This window comes from Lynx canadensis, chromosome C1 (genome assembly GCF_007474595.2).
Source record: "Lynx canadensis isolate LIC74 chromosome C1, mLynCan4.pri.v2, whole genome shotgun sequence".
NCBI classification, from domain to species: Eukaryota; Metazoa; Chordata; class Mammalia; order Carnivora; family Felidae; genus Lynx; species Lynx canadensis.
The window spans coordinates 82411784-82431101 of NC_044310.1; the positions used below are offsets into that span (position 1 = coordinate 82411784).

At 35.2% G+C, this 19318-nt stretch overlaps 1 protein-coding gene across 1 annotated transcript in view; it reads right to left on the reverse strand.

Moving 5' to 3' along the window:
- DPYD (dihydropyrimidine dehydrogenase) overlaps nt 1–19318 on the reverse strand; it is an 863978-nt gene that overhangs the window by 213279 nt on the left and 631381 nt on the right. Inside the window, 2 exon segments of the mRNA XM_030327163.1 lie at nt 10671–10790; nt 11892–12012. Coding sequence (XP_030183023.1) covers nt 10671–10790; nt 11892–12012 — 241 coding nt within the window.

The following is a 19318-nucleotide window of genomic DNA, read 5'->3' on the forward strand; positions in this document are numbered from 1 at the left end:
GATATTCTCATATTGCTGCTATTCATTGCTTGAATAGCCAGTAGGGACGAGTGCAGAAATGCTGACCGATTTTACCAGTAACAAATGTCTGGCAATATGAATTTTCAAATACTTCTACTAGCACATATTAACTTATATACTGAGATTTGTTAGCGCATGCGTGAAATTCTTCTTAAAGTTTTTGGCGCTATTTTAACAAGCATAGTCAAATTGATATAAAAAGAAAAACCAAGGTATTGCTTTGTTGTCATAAAGTTGTGTGAAGATTCAATAAAATAAGCTAGTGATCTCTTCAGAAAAGGTAAACTAGGGGCGCCTGGGTGGCGCAGTCGGTTAAGCGTCCGACTTCAGCCAGGTCACGATCTCGCGGTCCGGGAGTTCGAGCCCCGCGTCAGGCTCTGGGCTGATGGCTCAGAGCCTGGAGCCTGTTTCCGATTCTGTGTCTCCCTCTCTCTCTGCCCCTCCCCCGTTCATGCTCTGTCTCTCTCTGTCCCAAAAATAAATAAACGTTGAAAAAAAAAATAAAAAAAAAAAAAGAAAAGGTAAACTAAACTTAAGATAATCATTTTCTAGATCCTCAATTTCCATATGTAATACATCGTAAATTTTATATGTCTGACAAGGAGTACAGTCAAAATATCTACATGCTGGTTCTTCTGTTCCCAACTCCTATTTCTTAACAGTCCTTTCTACCTTGGAAAAAAGCTTATTTCTCAATGATCTCAAATATTATAATGGCACATTACCCAACAGTAAGAATTCTGTGGTATCAAACAAAATGATAATTCAAAAATATTGGTATTGGTTTTAAAGAAGTGATTTATGATCGGGTAGCCAATATTCTTGAAAGCCAGGTGACTTCCAAGTTACTTCTTCAGCAAAAGTGAAAGAGGAGCTCATCAAATTGCCTAACTATGTTTGGCAAAGATTACTAAGTAATTTTTAGCTTGTAATGTGGAAGGTGTTCAAAGATTTAAGTTAAATGACTATAATAAAACTCCTTGTGGTCGCCTTCAATGATTTGGATGAACAAGGATTTTGAAAATTTGTATCTAAAAAATAATAGTAGAATAGAATAATGCCAGCCCTGAAATTTTTAGGAAAAATAGGCATCAATAATAAATATATAATAAAATTGTTTTAAAAAACCATATTTTCCTAATTAAGAAGAGCATTTCCAATAAAATTTACTTTTATGTTGACTAATTATCACTATGTATAATATATTTATATTATGATAAAGTATGAGTGTAAGATATAAGATATACTTTATATAAGGTAAAATATAAGTTGTAAATTATAACAATAGAGAAGAAAAAATTATCATTAAAGCCTTAATCCAGAAATTTAAAAAATATAAGTGTCAATTCATAGGCATATATTTTGTTAAAGAGAAATTCTATAAGGTGATCCATAAAAGATGTCCAAGATGTCCAAGCAATCTTGGACAATCTTTGGACAAAGATGTCCAAAAGCAAGATGTCTTTTAAAAATAAAATAGGATAAAATTTGGTTAGGAAGTTGACTGGAAATACTAATTCAAGGGAGAAATCATGTAAAACTTTCAACTATTATTTCAAACCTTATATATTTTTAAAGGGGTTATGATGAGTATAAAATCACTGAGCTATTTCAATTCTACTAGGTTTATTTAAAAGAGTAATGCAGCAATTTTATTTTAAGAATTAATATTTTCAGAATGTGGGAAACTGTATTTTTTATTATCACTTAAACTTATGGCTAAAATTTATAAGGTTGACTTAAAACGTATGAGGGGTACATAGTTAATATTTTTTTAATGTGGCATATTTGTGAGCATAAAAATCTGAAGAACATTGAAATAATGAGTGTACACACATTGAATTAAAGTGTTAGACTTTACAAAAACATAGCAAGTGAAGTTAACTGGCCTGATTAGATTCATTTTTTTTCTCTATTATGACCCTTCCTTTATCATCAGTCCTGTATCATCTTGGCAGTCTGTACCTTCGAGCATCAGATACTGCATGGATCTCTTGAGGATTCACTATGCCCCACATTGAAGAACCTTTTGGAATTTTGGGTGTAATTTGCTATAAGGTATTCACATGGTATTAAATTGTTGGGGCTGCACATCAGGACACTCATCATCCAGGAAAGCTGCAGGCAGCTTCCATTATTGACAAACAGTATCACCAACAGGCTATAAACATGACGCTGGAAACTCTCAGTGCATAGTATAACTATGTTAATGGCAGGAACACAGCATTGAAACAGCTTCCTCCCCTCCCCCCACGACATGTTATCTCTTACCTTCTATTGATAAAAGGATGCCGTTGTATGGGGATGACAGGAAAAAAAGAAGAGAGAAAAGCAGGAAGCTACCAATACTATTGTTTCCTACAGTTAAGGGTCTGAGAAAATAACTAGATTCATTGATATGTAAGTGCTTATCTTGAGAGAGAACTGTTATTATTCAATGTGTTAGTATCTGCACAAAGTCAAAAGGAAAAGACGTTTCACAATCATGAGCTTAATTTTACCCTTGTCTCCCTCTGACACCTGTTTCCTTTTCAGAGGACTATTAAATGGCACTTAGAATGGGTTCTCTTTGCATAAAAATTAATCTTTAAATTTTTCTATTATTGAGCTGTAGTTGACATACACTGTAATCTTAGTTTCAGGTGTCCAACACAGTGATCGGACATTTCTATGCATTACTCAATGCTCACCACCGTAAGTGTAGTCACCATCTGTCACCATACAATATTATTACAATATTATCGACTATATTCCCTATAGTGTACTTTTCATCCCCATGACTTATTTATTTTATAACTAGAAACACTTAATCTTAAATGGAGTGCCACATTCTTTCTATTATGAGACCTCAAATATTGTTTTCCACTACTTTTCTTAAGAGCGAATTCCAATCCTATTTACTACAATTTGTTTCAGATATGTAGCGGTGGGCAGAGATTCTATATTTATTTATGGAATGCCATGATTCTTTAATTTTGCCACTAATAAAAGCCTTTGGCACTATTTTGGAAATAAGAATTTCAAATTAAAATGACTCTAACCTTTCTTCATCTACTGTTCAATGCAGATTCTCGGGCCCTCCTAAATCTCTTAGGGAGGGGCCCAGCAATCTGTATTCTAATGAGTCCTCTAGGTTCTGGGGCACATTAAGTTTGAGAACCATTGATCTACTGGAATCTCACCTCATAACAGGGCTTCCATAAGTAAAAACTGGCTCCAGGTTTTAAGTTAAATAAGAATATTTCCCTTACCGACATACATAAATCTTTATACATAACATAATTATACATATAAACCTTAAGTCTAAAAATTAAGGGTTAATCTCATTTTTATTATGTAATCAGGCATTTGCTTCCAGCAGGTTTTGAGATCTTCAGCTACTGAGAGCCAATGACATTTTGATAGTTCTCTCGATGTTAGGGATAAATGTGTTGGCTTTATAGTCGGAGCAATGCTGGAGAGTTTGGTCTAATGCTTAGGGATTTAAACCGACGAATGGATAAGGATGGGGAGGAATCTCATTCTAGTCATGCCCTCCTTTCCTAATTTCCCTTTTCACTGTTTGGTCTTCTTCCCCTTTTCCTTAGGGAGCAGAGTGATTGATAGCCTAATCCAATGACTGTATTACAGCTGCCTCAACCAGGACTCTTTTCCTTATCATTAGCAGTTAGCCTATGGTTAAATTCACAGCTCACTGCTTGGTACAGCCCCTGAGATTTAAGGGTCTGGCCTTTAGAAAATATTTAACATAAAACTGAAATCTTGACATACTGAGAACTCAGTTCTCTGCAAGGCTTCTTTAATTAATCCAATGTACTGTACCATTGTTCTGTATGAGACTGTGACATAGTGAACTGTTTCTGAAGCTTACAGAGATGTGTAGTTCTAAATTAAACAGTCAGTGACGTGTACCTACACTGATTTTTTAGTACAGTAGATATGCATGAATCTGTGAATATTTAAATTCAAGCTTAAACAGTGACACAATACTCTCTAGTTTTACTTTCATAATAGAACATTTTTTGATTAATTTCAAGCTTGAACTCATTCTTTATAGAAAACACACACACACACACACACACACACACACACACACACACACGAAAGAAATTAAATAATTCATTACCACTGCTGCAAAGGTAAGTTTTCTTAATATGTTTGTCAGAGTCCTTTGGTTTACAAAGTCTATCGAATATTTTCTTAAAAGCTGATACAGACATTAATTTATTTTCCTAATTTTGAACAACAGAAAACATATATAATATCCACATGGCCATGAATTTGTTGGCTCTTAAATACTTTTTGATTTTATCATTTATCTGCAGGACAACAGTTATTTTAAAATACCTAAGGAAAGAATGGAGACCTTGATCTATGCTTTAAACCTTTGCCCTTGCTCCAGTCCGTCGATGAGCTGTAAGCGTCTATGAATATGGCAGCTGAGTCCCAGATGAAAAATTATGCATCTCATAAACTGCTATTCTGCTGAAATGTCAAGCCAAGGCAAGGCTGTACCTCAAACTCAGCACTTGGCATTTTCCTTCTGTCTGCTTTGTTGCCATGAAGCAAACATGAACAGTGAGGATTTGTGTAGGGCAGGTAGCAGGCGAGCTCACCGTCAAAAATCTATTATTAGGGCTCTGATCTCCTGCACAGACCAGCGACAGCCAAACACTGTGAAATTCGGGCTCCAGGAAAGGCAATATAATGCAAAAGGGGATTCTTTGTCAATCTGTACATAAATATATTCAAATGAGCATGATTTAAATGAGAATAGTTCTAATGGTGAGCTTCTCTCAAACAAACTGATAATTTATAATGAAAATTATAATTCAGCATCTTTATTTGATATGCCTACTTCGACTGTTCTGCAAATATAGTACATATATTTATATAATAAGGTCTTTAATAATTCGATCAGTTAAACTTGTGATGGCCTAAGAATATTTATGTGAATAACAGAGTACATTTTTTGCATTATTTTGTACACACACATACACACACACACACACACACACACACACACAAGAGATGAGTGAGTATAAAGTGAAAGGTTCTCCTTTTAATTATTCTTTTTGGAATAATTTATCAGTGCATTTTTTTTACTCATTTAAATGTTACCTTTATCTATCAGGGTGTCTTAGACATTTCAGTATTAAAATCTAAGTTCTTATTGATAAAGATGGTTACAATAGATAGTTGAGATTTTATGACAGTGAGTAGGTGTGTTTTTCTAGAAAGATTTTATGCATGGTTAATTATGTGATTGACAAGAAAAAAACTCCAGGCCATTAACAACTACTTCCTATAAAAAATACCAATACTGCACTTCATGATGTATAGTGTAAGAACTTAAAGAAATCTTGCCAAAATCTTTAGTTGCTTGCATGTGTGTAAATAGATATTTAAAGCAAAATGTAACTTGTGGGTTTTCAATCTACTATATGTTTTGTCATCTTCATTTTTCAACAATATACTAATAAATACATCAAAATAAGTTTAAGTTTATGATTGGAATGGGTTATATTGGATTTTCATTTATATATTTCCCAGTAGCTGAGTTCAATGCTGCTAAGTCACTGTATGGTCCCAACAATTCATGACTAAGTAACTTTGTTAGGCACAAACATCAAATATGAGGTATAGAGTTAAGATTCCTTTTGAAGCTATTATACTGATTCATATTTGTGCAAGTTTTCTGAGCTAAATACTTTTGTACTCACTTCCAGCCCTATACTAGCACAGAGTTACAAATTACTAGCAAATTTCTAACTTGTACCTTCTTTTATTGGTATTTCCCTTGCTGGTTTTACAATGAAAACACCTTTAGGAGGCTTGTAACTATAAGAACTCAAGAGTTCAGTGTCCAATAGCCCACATAGCTGGATTTCAAATCATTCATTATTTATTTGAGAATGTAAGGGCATTTATGGAGTATGCCATTGTCGCTTGTTAAGAAATACACAATCATTTCTTAAATCTGTAATATCCTATAGGTAATTAGTGAATTTGGATTCCTGAAGTAGAGAGCAAATCTTGAAGGCCACCCTTGATGAATTATTCAGAAATCAGTAGTAAAGTTTATAAGTATTACTATCAAATAAAATGTGTCCCATTGTTTTAACTGAATAAGTTGGCATAGACAATAATTTCAAAAAGCCTTCCAAAATTGAAACTGAGAACAAGAATTTCCTTTTTTTGGCTAAACAGAACAAATGTAGCAAATAAAATAATGTAAAACAATGAGTTAATTTCTTAAGCTTGTAGGAAGTGAATTTAATTAAGCCTAAAGCATCTATCATTGTTTCAAAGTGCCTTCTGCAGAGAAATTTCAGATCTTTTCCCTATGTGTAGGTATTTGTGTGTGTTTATATGTATTAAAAAATCAAAATATATATAGGACAATGGAATAATATTAAGAAACCTAAAAATATGCCCATTCCCCATTAATAGAAAGAAGCACCTAAAACACAACAAGGAATAACTCCTTCAAATGAGTTTATCCCGTTGAAATAGATTACTACCTCTCCTAATGCAGCTGTAAATTAATAAATACTGTCCTCATGAAATCAGTTGCAAGAAATATGTATCTTTAGTTATGTCATGCAGGACTCATTCTTAACCATGCCTAAAAGAATCTTAACCACAGGGAAGACTAACTGTGAAAATGTCACACCACAGCTGGATGACACCATTTACATAGGTGATAGTAATCACTGAGTTAGGGGCTATCTTAAGATGACTTCACCATTTGTGGACAAGGCCAGGGAAAAGGTCAAAATCTGAAACTTAAACCAGAAAAAATAACTAAACTAAAACTAGGAAAAATAATTAGTAATCCACTCAGGGATTGGAGTTTATAATGTTACTGATGGATCAGTGGTTCTCACAATGAAATAAAGAAAACCAAGGAATCCCCCCTGCCAGAAAACAAAACAAAACAATAATCTACTCAAAAAGTTTTTTTCACGGATTCCAGAAGAAGGACAGTTAGGTGGTAACAATTTGCACTGTAAAGTCTCTACTGCCCAAAGAGAGATAGAGAATGTTGATTCTTAAAAGGTAGTAATTTAGACAGAAATAATTGTCTGGTAAAGAACTTAATTAGCCATCTTGGTTTCATGAAAATATCCCTTATAAATACTGAATAAGCTTTCTTTTGATACTGTTCTCACTATGAAATCACTTTTAATTCTATAATTCAACCTTTAATGGACTCACAGACCATGAATCTTGCCAGGTATTTCTCCAATTGAAATGCAGGTTTATAAATCATTCCATTATGAATTTGGTTCATATGTTTTGCCCCCTATGCCACCCACTCACCTATAGATGAGTTGTAAAAAAGCATTTTCTAAAATAACAAAGCTAAGGACGAGATCCTAGAATGAGATCCTAACTCTCCCTCTTGATAAAAATTTTAAACTGCAACAAGTAACCTTGTTTAATGACTTCTAGAGGCTTAATGACTTCTTTTATTAAATAAAGAGACCATCCTCTAATCAGTAGCTTTCCAACTTTTTTGAAATTAAACATAATAAAATATGAATTTTACATCATAACCTAGTATAGAAATATACATATATACTGTATATATGTACAGTATAGAAATATTTATATATAAATATAATATAAAAATATACATATACTGAACAAGAGGTTTGAGCAATGTTTATACCATCTGTGTGCAAAGCATTATGACATTGTTTTTTATTCTATTTGATTTTTTTATTTTATTTTTTTAAGGTTATTTATTTGTTTATTTATTTAGAAAGAGAGACAGCCAGAGCATGAGCGGGAGAGGGGCAGAGAGAGGGAGACAGAGAATCCCAAGCAGGCTCTGCACGGTCAGCACAGAGCCCGATGTGGGGCTCAGACCCACAAACCATGATATCATGACCTGAGTCAAAATCAAGAGTTGGACACTTAGCTGACTCAGCCACCCAGGCACCCCTTTATTTGACTTTTTTAAAATGTTGATTACAGTTAATTAAACTTCCACTCATGAGTTGGAAACCAAAGGTTGAAAAGCATTGCTTTAAAGTACTCTTTGGGCACCTGGATGGCTCAGTCAGTTGAGCATCCAACTCTTGATTTCAGCTCTAGTCATGATCTCACATTTTTGGAGACTGAGCCTTGTGTTGGATTCTGTGCTGATAGCATGGAGCCTGCTTAGGATTCTCTCTCTTTCACCTTCTCTCTCTGCTCCTCCTCTGCTCTCTCCCTCTCTCTCAAAATGAATAAACATTTAAAAAAATAAATTACTCTAGAATCCAAACTAATCATATTTAAAGTAATTCAACTGACATTTCTTAGCTGAGCTTCTGTCTTCCCAATGCTAGTCACTGCCCCTTATTAGCTAATGTTTTAACAGGACATTACAGAAATGTGACCATTTTTCTATACCATGTGCAATACCTCAAGTACCTGATTATTTTCCCATTTAGACAAAACAAAACCTTCATGTCAAACAGCAGCAGTCTTATTTTGAGAAAAAAATAATAAAGACAGAATAGAAAGCTAGAGAATATTGAAGGGGAAAAATATTCCTCCCTGGCAATGGTAAGTATGAGTTGTATTTCAGGTGGCGATCCAAAATTTAATACTTTTTAGCTTTCACTTAAAACAAATCTGTGATTCAAGCTGCTCTTCTAAAAGTAGACATTCTAGCGCTGTGAGAGAATACTTGGGAAGTATTAGCGCTGTGCTGTGGTAATTTTTTTAATCATACAAAAATATCTGGCATATTTTATATGATATTCTATATTGAAGCAGCCTTTGAAGTCTTGACAGCTATATTTGATAAAACTAGGAATGGTGTTTAGCCATTTAGATATTTCCATCATTCCTAAAATTTGAAGCCATTAATATTTAACACAGTTTTGCTAGGCTAGGTTTTGTTATAACTCATTCTGAAGGTACTCTGTTATAGAACTTGCTTCTGTACTAAAATATATTATTATTGCCTGTTTGAACCGCTTTTCAGATTCTATTACCTTTAAATTAAAGCAAACATTGCTTTAAAGGAGAAAATTCTATCAATTTTGTCCATATGAAGAAAGGCTGTTTTCAAAACAGATTGTTTAATGTGAAGGGACTTAATATAAAACCTATTAGAAATGAGGTACAAGTCCTTAAAAATGTTAGGGACTTTTTGTTGTTTAAAATTAAAGTTCCACCCAGGCTTAACTGAGCTTATAGCCCAAGTGAATATTTATATATGAATTTATAAATCTTAGAAATAGAGTTTCATGGAAACGTTAACAGGCCCTGAGGTATAGCTGAACTTGTTTTCAGGTAATGCTATAATTTCCAGTATGTGTATGCTTAAAGACTACAACACAAAAGACTTTTTCTAATGTTGTAATTTTGTAGTTTTATTAGACTGAGTTATAGTATGGGAGAATATTCAGAAATTGCAGCTTAAATGAGAAAACATGAACGGCGTTACTTATATAAAATACTACTGCAATAGTTCTTTTATTAATTTTTAATGTTCAGCACCCTCTGTGACCTCCTTTATTCTCTTGCTGTCAACATGGCAGGCTGGAAAAATTGAAATGGGCTGACAGAAAACATAGTGCACGTTACAGCCGAACTCTGGAGTCTCTTGACTCTCTTTCTGCTGCACATGCTAACGCAGTCCACGTTATTCTGCATTACAATAATATTTAAGGCTCTGTTTGATAGCTCCTGATAAAAGAGAGTTGTGTCTGGACCCTGAGCAGGAGCTTCTCGTCAGCTCTCCTCTTTCTGACACTATGGGAATGGGAATGGCATTCAATTAAAAGCAGAATATAATTTTTAAAAATCATGGCTCATAGACATACTTCATGCTTTCAAAACATAATACCTCAGCATGGATAGTGCTTTATTTGTGTCTATCTAGCCTCTTCGAAAAGGATATTTTGGTCTGATTCAGCAATGCTTTTCTCGAACAGTGGGACACTGCTATATTATGTATATTTACCACTGTCTCTATCACCAAGGAGACTAATCCCCATACCAGTACAGTCAAGAACCTTACAGCATTGTCTTTGCAAGACCAAGTTCATGTTGTCACAGCAACAGAGTGCACAGGGCAAATTTACTGAGCGACACATTGGGATTAAAACTTCTGTTTCTGTTTTAAACGCAAGTGTTTGAGGATGAGAAAAGATATGCAAAGGTGTGAGGTCTGCAAATGTCTTCTTACCTAAAGCGACAAATGCAGTTTCAATAATTTTTGGGGGACAGTTATGAAAGCAAATTTTTTGAAGATAGGAGATTTCAAAATTCTAGGAAAAGTGGGGACAAATTCAGACTATGAAAAAGATATAATCAGGTGCTTATGTTTTTTTTCTCTTAGCTGGTCCCAGTGTTAGCCTTTACTAATAAGTGACAAGACAATTGTGACAATGAGAAGTTCTGAGGAAAGCGTAGAATACAAGAGAACAGAATTCACACACGACCCTATCTTGATATTCTCTTCTGCTATCAGTCACTTGAGCCTTCACACTCGATCTATACCATCTGTCATAACTATTAGGAATTTTGACCAGCAATGAGTAATAAGAATTTGGGATCGTAAAAGACACTTGCTTGCAACATAACCTCTGATTTTTCAGCAACCTTCAAGGAAGCAAAATGCAAGCAGAGGGCAAACCTACCAGATACTCCTCCATATGTAGTCCGCTTCCCAATGCCCACTGCTGGCCAGGGTGTGCCGTCGGCTTTTAATCCCATTAGACCTGAGACAGTGTTGGTGGCTGTAACGCCATCTGCACCACCTATGAAAAACATTTCATCACTTACCTGCAGTTTTGAAAGGGACAGTGGTCAAAACCCATTCAAACCCACACAACCCAGGAAAATGCACACTCTACTTTCTCTTAAGAACATTTCCTCCCCTCAGATATCTTCACTAATTTCACTCCTACCATTATGCTTAAAATACTAGAAATACAAATTTTTTAATTACCACCAATTCATTTTTCCATTTCTTATACAGATTTATAGATGCCAAATATTTTGTGTTTGGTGTTATTTTCCAGGTAGTTCGCAATACCTTTGCAAATCAAGATGCAACTTCCATTGGATAGGGCACAGCACATATGATTTATAAAATCATTCACTGACTGCATGATTTATGTGTTCAATCGGTATTTATTGAACGTATGTTTAAGGCAGTGTACTAGGCCCTATCACATAGAAAGGGAACTTATAAGAAATTTGATATTGTGGGGGCGCCTGGGTGGCGCAGTCGGTTAAGCGTCCGACTTCAGCCAGGTCACGATCTCGCGGTCCGTGAGTTCGAGCCCCGCGTCGGGCTCTGGGCTGATGGCTCAGAGCCTGGAGCCTGTTTCCCATTCTGTGTCTCCCTCTCTCTCTGCCCCTCCCCCGTTCATGCTCTGTCTCTCTCTGTCCCAAAAATAAATAAACGTTGAAAAAAAAAAATTAAAAAAAAAAAAAAAAAAAAAAAAAAAAAAATTTGATATTGTGGAAGCTGGTATCTTTTTTTTTTTTTTCAACTTCATCAAATGTTCAAACGCTATTGCTGGATTGTTACATTACAAGGTCATTTATTTTGGAGTGGTTTGCTGTGACCATGGTCTTGTTTCATAATTTTTGTGTGTGTGGAGCAGGTGTTTATCAAGAAAGATTATAAATGTTCTTGTTTTCCCTGGCCAAAGTCTGGAGTACAGTTACTAGCATGAGTCCAGGTGTGAATCTACTGCATTTGTGAGATCAAGTGCTCAATTTAGTATTTTTCTTAAACTCTAGACAAAGATATACACATATATTTGTGGATGGTGATATACTTTAGTCTGGCTACATACTTCAGGCCCATACTTCCATAACTAGACAACTGATGCAAGTCTAGTTCTTACCTTCCTTTGCAGCTCTTGCGATGCTTACGATATCAGTGACATTCGGGGTCAACTTGGCAAAAAAAGGAATCTGAACAGCTTGCCTAACCCAGCGACAGATGTTCCGTACCAGCTCTGGATCCTGTTCAAATAGGTCAGTTAAATATAGAACATAATTAAAAAATTGTGATCAAAATGTGTACTGGAACAACAGCAAAGTGGATACGTGCAAGACAAATCCAACTTGACAATGAGCTACATGATATATTTCTCAATTCTGCCTCAGTATTACACCTAGACTCATTAGGGAACTAAGGTTAACACACTTCCAGTGAACTGCAAATTCATCACATAAAGGTTAAATTCCTCAAGGGAGCCTTTGGAAAATAAAATTACAAAGAACCAAATGGAAAAAAGTGTTTTCCACTACCAGTTAAATAATATCAGGAGTAAAACATCAACTTCTGGTGGTAATTTCAGTAAATATTACAGAATTTCCAGCGACCTCATTGGCCTAAACCTAATAAAAAATACTTAAGCTGCTGATTCCCAGATGAATGACATTACATCTGAAGCTTATTGTTTTCATTATTAGAAGACTTAGTCTTGAAATATATTCAAAAGAAAATCTCTGACTTCCTAATCAATCTAATTATGATATATAGTATATGCTAATACAGAATAATTCAGCCTTGGATTATACATGAGCTGATAAGGAACTTAGTTTACTTTTGTAAATGTTACCAAGATCTGTGAAGCACTCTTCAACATTGATCTACTTGAAAGAATTGATCAATGACAAAAATGAAATAAAATATCAAATGCTCATTTTTAAAAGCACGGAATAGACATTTTCCTGTGCCTGTTTCCTGTGATTTTTCAGGCTTCTATTTTCTCATGGGACAAGTATCATTTAGAGGGCAATCACCTATCCTTTCCATTGAAAATAACTTAGCTATGGCAATGTTCTTTGATTTCAACACACACAATAGTCCTTTTTTTATTACTTTTAGTGCAAAATTTATTCTGACAGGTACTGATAATGCACTTTGATAAATTACCTTAAAATATGCAATAGCAATTCATTATTGAGCTTGGTAATATTATCTTAGCAAGTTAAAATGTTTTTTGAATAAAAGAAAAACCCAGAAAAACACAGACATATATTTAAAGTATGAAACAGCAGGCAAGTATATCATTTGTAATTAGTATTTTTATATGTAAGAAAGTTGCTCTTTGCATTTTAACCTTTCAAATTCTTTTAAGATGAGATTTCTAATGTTATAACCTTTAGAAAGAACCTTTTCACTTACTTTAATGTGTCTTGATTTGTCATTTTGTATTACTCTAAAAGTTATGCGTTTATGTGCTAAGTAAGATACAGCAATGAGGTAATTTCTGTTGATTGTTACTGTCTCTATTCAGCAAAACTCATAATTTTAACAAAAAAATCTGTGATTTGGTTTGTTCTCTTTCAGAACAGTAATTTCTTCATTAAACATAAATATTAAAAAAGCACTATATGGAATGCTCTACAGGGCATACTGTGCATTATGAATAGTAAAATCTGGAGACTTAGCTGTACAAATTCTAACTCATGAAAATGGAGATCTGCCCCTGCCCATGCAATGTTCATGAAATATTTATAACCGCTGCATTGGCATTATGAAGGCAGTTGCATCTTTGTGACTTTCATTTTTAAGTTATGAATTTCCATGGGACTTAGCCTAGAAATGACAGTAACTCTAGATGATATGAATTGCATGTCCTTTGTGAAAGCTCTTTTTAAGACAGAATTTGACAATAATTTAAAGATCACTTGAATCTCATAATACATGGAAAGTAGCCTGATAAGAATTACTGAAACAAATACAAAATATTATTTGGTTCCAATAGCGTAAACACTAATAATCTGATACAGACTTCTAAGTGGCTTTCGATACTATTGACCACCATGTCTTTATAATTTACTTTCAGCATCTGTCATACTTCTTTTTCTGTTCGTTCTTACTGGTTGAATACTTTAAGCGAATACGTGGAATGTCTTTTACACATTGTTTAACAATTTGGAATTTGTTTAAAGTTTTTCAGTGTTTTTTTTTTTTTTAAACATATGGTCTGCTGGTACCATTATTTACTTAAATCCTCTGTTTTGAGATACCATTATTTGACCCTCCTATACTTCTATGAGCAAGGTTCATGGTGTTAAGATACTTCTTGTGTTCTCACTCAGCCAAGCCAGCTGCTAAGTAATTCTCATACCCAACTAAAACACAATTTGATTACCTGGAAATTTTAAAAACAATTTCTGCCTTATATTATTGTAAAAAGTAATGACTGTCAGAAAAATTGAAGTTTTGGCTTGACAGGTGTAACAGGGAATGTTCTAATAAAACTACAAGTGTGGTGAGGCTAATAATATGATAAAATGAACCTGCACACTTTGGGGAATTAAAGGACACATTGTAACTATTCACACTTTCCTGGTTTCCTCACAATTTGATATTAAATATTTGAGATCTAAAAGCATAAATTAATAGTGTTTCTGCATCCTGACCTTCTCATTTTCTAGTGACAACATCAGATGGTGTCATCAATTAAAGGCAGTTCTAAAAATCTTAATTTAGGGGCGCCTGGGTGGCTCAGTCGGTTAAGCATCCGACTTCAGCTCGGGTCACGATCTTACAGTTTGTGAGTTCAAGCCCTGCATTGGGCTCTGTGCTGACAGCTCAGAGCCTGGAGCCTACTTCAGATTCTGTGTCTGTCCATTTCTTGGCCCCTCCCCTGGCTAAGCTCTGTGTCTCTCTATCAATAATAAATAAATGTTAAAAAAATTAAAAAAATAAATAAAAATCTCAAATGCATAAATTTTAGACAATTTCTCATGCCCTCCCCCCAAATCTTCAGGATAGGAAATACACAAAGGCATTATTATTTCAGACAATTTGGGACATTAACATTATCCATACCAACACAAGGAAAGAAAATCAAACAATTCTGCACTTCTTTTCTATTTCTAGGCACAAAACATTGCAGACAAAAGATAGTTGGGTCAATGAAAGAAGAATGAATAAAAACTCAGTACATTTTCCAATGATTTCTTTATATAGCCATCAACATATAGACTATGTCAAGGTTGAAGAAAAACCTGAGTACATTTTCTGATAGATAATACCTAAAAGTGTGAGATCCAAGACTTCCTTGCAAATCTGGGATAATTCTGAAGAAAAATAATGGATAATGATACAAAAAAAGAACAGCTTAACTGTTAAAACTGCCTGATCCAGGGGCGCCTGGGTGGCGCAGTCGGTTAAGCGTCCGACTTCAGCCAGGTCACGATCTCGCGGTCCGGGAGTTCGAGCCCCGCGTCAGGCTCTGGGCTGATGGCTCGGAGCCTGGAGCCTGTTTGCGATTCTGTGTCTCCCTCTCTCTCTGCCCCTCCCCCGTTCATGCTCTGTCTCTCTCTGTCCCAAAAATAAATAAACGTTGAAAAAAAAAATTAAAAAAAAAATAAAACTGCCTGATCCATAAAAAGTCTACCTAGATCCTCAGGTCTTCATTGGTTCTTCATATTGATATGAATGATACCCATCCCTGACCACAATTTGCAATCTCTCCCACAGCAACTGTGTGTGTTTGCATGTATACTTCCTCAACCCCTATCAACACCTTTGTTATTCATGTGATCACAAAGAAAACTCTGAGGCAACAGAATGAATTTTTCTGTGATGGAAGTGTGTGATAAGAGAAGAAATCACTGAAGCCCTTAAAGGAATGAGTGATGAGCCCAGGGAAGCACATGGTGTTCTTGAGGGGACTGCATGAGGTGAGAAGCTAACAGCCCAAACCTGTGAAGTGCTGAAGAGAGGAAGAAAGTATGCTAGAGACAATTTTGGCCTCTTTGACAACATTAATGGGGAGCAGCCCTGTGTCTGCCGGCAATTGATACAGTCTGGAATAGAGTCTTATGAAAACCAAACAACAACTGCAACTAGAAAATGTAGCACTGAGTAGACTTTGCTGCAGTTGTTTCCACTTATCAAAAACTGTTTGTAAAGCTTATTTTCTTTTTTTTTTTTAATTTTTTAAAAGTTTACCTATTTATTTTGAGGGGGAAAGAGAGAGAGAGAGCACACGCGCACACATTTGTGCGAGGGGGAGGGGCAGGGAGAGAAGGAGACAGAGAATCTCAAGCAGACTCAGTACTGTCAGCGGAGAGCCCCAGGTGTGGCTCAATGTGGGGCTTCATCTCAATAACTGCAAGATCATGATCTGAGCCGAAATCAAGAGTTGGACGCTTAACCGACTGAGCCCCCCTGGCGAACCTAGAGCTTCATTTTCTATCTGGGCCATAAGATAGCAATTTCTAATTCTTGTGACTTTAAAGCTTAAAATTTTTTTAAAGCTTACTTTTCTATCTGAGCTGTAAGATAATACTTTTTAATCTAGTAACTAGCATGTCTCTAGTTAAATATAAAAGGAGTTCTATAAATGATATACCCTGCTGTGTTTGAGACCCCTAAGATGACCTCTCCATTGTAGGACAGGCATTTCCACCAATTTCCTAGGGCATCAAATCTCATTGGTTTCATGCCCTGTACAAAAGAACAAGCATTAGAGAATGAGATTGTGAGAATGCCTTGATAAGCTAAATTACAAGTGAAATTTTTGACTTTGAGAAACATTTCTCTCCAATTTACCTGGTAATTTTAACTCTGTACAATTCTTGTCAAAGTGGCTTTCTTAGAAGGTGGTGTTTCAATGAATTCACTGAAAAATTTTACCAGTGATAAATGCTTTCCACTAAGGAACTCCTAAGTCTTAATTCACATGAATGCTAGGAAGTAGCTAGCATTTTTATTATGTCCACTTCTCTGACAGAGAGAACTAGGGCCCAGAAGATCAATCTGAGTATCTATTTCACCTTCTTAATTTTCTTTCCCATTATCATGTCCTAAACCATCATCTTCTTTAACAAAATTGCTCCCTAAAGTGAAATTCAGCCATCAATTGTAAACCAGAACTATAAAAGGCTTCTACTTCATTTATACTTATAAGAGTAAATGTAGCTTCAGAGTAATAGGCAAACTTGATGTATTTATCCTTCTATGTCAATAAAATAGAACAGAAAGAGTTAACTACTCCAGGTAGAATTATTACTAAATGCAAAGATTGTGCACGGGAATGGGATGTTTTAAATGAACGTATGGTTTAGTATGTCTTCTCTTTGAACTGGTTTTCCTGACTTAAGAATTCTAACAATGATACAATTGCCTTGGAAAATCATTTGGTAATTGCCTAAAGAAGGCAAGCATGCACATACAATCCACCCACTAAATTCCACTCTTAATTATATATCCAAGAGACATGACAGCAGGTCCACACAAAGATTTGCACATGACTGTTCATAGCAACTCTTTCAAAAAAGCTCCAAATTGGTAACAACCCAATATTCATTAAAATGTGAATGAATACACAAATAGTTATATATCCACATGTTAGAATATTATTCAGTAATAAAAAGAAATTAATCTACTGAATCCTGGAACAATTTATAGTTAATTAAAAAAAATTATGTTCAGTTAGAGAAGTACCCAAGAGTTTAAATGCTGTATGCTTACATTTCTATGAAATCACACACACACACACACACACACACACACACACACACACAAAGTAAGCTAATAGAAATCAGAGCAATGGTTGCTGGGATTAGGGTTAGGGTGCAGGGAAGGGATTAAGTGGGAAGAGGCATAAGAAATTTTTGGAGGGTAATGGAAACTTTCTATAACTTGACTATAATGTTTACACAGGTGTAGACATCTGCCGAAACACATCAAACCCTACACCTAAATGTGTTCTTTTTATTATAGGTAAATTATACAGCCACAAATTTCTTGTAAAATTAAAAAACAAAAAACAAAAAACAACTCTAGGGGCGCCTGGGTGGCTCAATCGGTTAAGCGTCAAACTTGTGTTCCGGTCTTGATCTCGCGGTTCCTGATTTCAAGCTCCATGTTGGGTTCTGTGCTGACAGCTCAGAGCCTGAAGCTTGCTTCGGATTCTTTGTCTCCTTCTCTTTCTGCCCCTTCCCTTCTCTGTGTCTCTCAAAAATAACTAAACATTAAAAAAATTCTAAGGGCATTTAAATATAAATTAAATAAAAGGAACGCTGGTGGTATTCTAGGCAATGTGGGTTCTATTTTTTCAACAAATATTCATTGACCACAAGGCATTGAACTGGTTTGTGCTGGAGAATAAGATGAATGGAACATGGAAAGCAGAGTCTAGTAGGAAAAAAAAGGCAGACATATAAATGAAATACAAGCTGGATGTAAGTATAAAAAAGGAGATATTAATGCTTTCTCATTTCAGATTATTTCAGAGCCTGTAGCACAGGGTTTGGCACATAATAGTCTCTCAACAAATACTGTTGAATCCATAGAGCTCACACTGCATGAATTAACACTGACTTTCTTATTGCTACTTACTGAGAAGAAAATGGAATATAAATTTATTGGGTCCAGGATAACCTAATAAACAAATGCATTATACCTCATGTTAGACAATGGTGATCCAAAATGTATAATATACTATCCCTATTCTTAAAAACAAAACAAAAAATACTTCATAATCTAGGGGGGGGGAAATACATAAAACAAACAAATAATGTGAATATAAAATGTGGTAGTATATATATAGGCACTGTATGTGTGTATAAAACATTTCATATGTAATATACATTTTTTCTTCTCCATTTGTGCCTTAAGCTGAAGATGACATAGAGCTGCTTGTGTGTTCTCTCCTCCCCAGACACATAAAGCCTTCTCCATTCTGTTTCTCACTTCAGGCCTCTCTTTCTTGTTATCTTTTTATGCAGAATGTTTCACCTCTTGTCCCTTGGATAGACACCCCAGGGCAGCCCTCCATGACCAATCCTCCCATCCTACCTCAGTACAGGACAGATGAGTAAATGACTCCCTTTTAAACACTTTCATAACATTCTTTACTCCTTCATTTATCACAATATTTAATCATCATCCATTTATGGTTTTTTTCTTTCTAATAGAATATTAGTCTTTTAAGGGGTGTATCCTACTCTTGTATCTGATTCCCTAACATAGAGTCTGAGACACTAAAGACCATAAACACTGTGTTGAATTAAAATATGAAGAATTAGGGGTGGCTCAGCCAGTTGAGCCTCCAACTCTTGATTTTGGCTCAGGTCATGATCTCATGATTTGTGACATGGAGCCCTGTGCTGACAGCACAGAGCCCTGCTTGGGTCCCATGAATCATGAGATTGTGAACTGAGCGGAAATCAAGAGTCAGATGCTTAACCAACTGAGCCATCCAGGAGCCTCTCTTTTTTTAGTCCTTTAAATGCCATTTCCTGTGACAGTGTTTATGCTGTTTCTCCTCCTTTCAGACAGCATTTCTTTCATGTC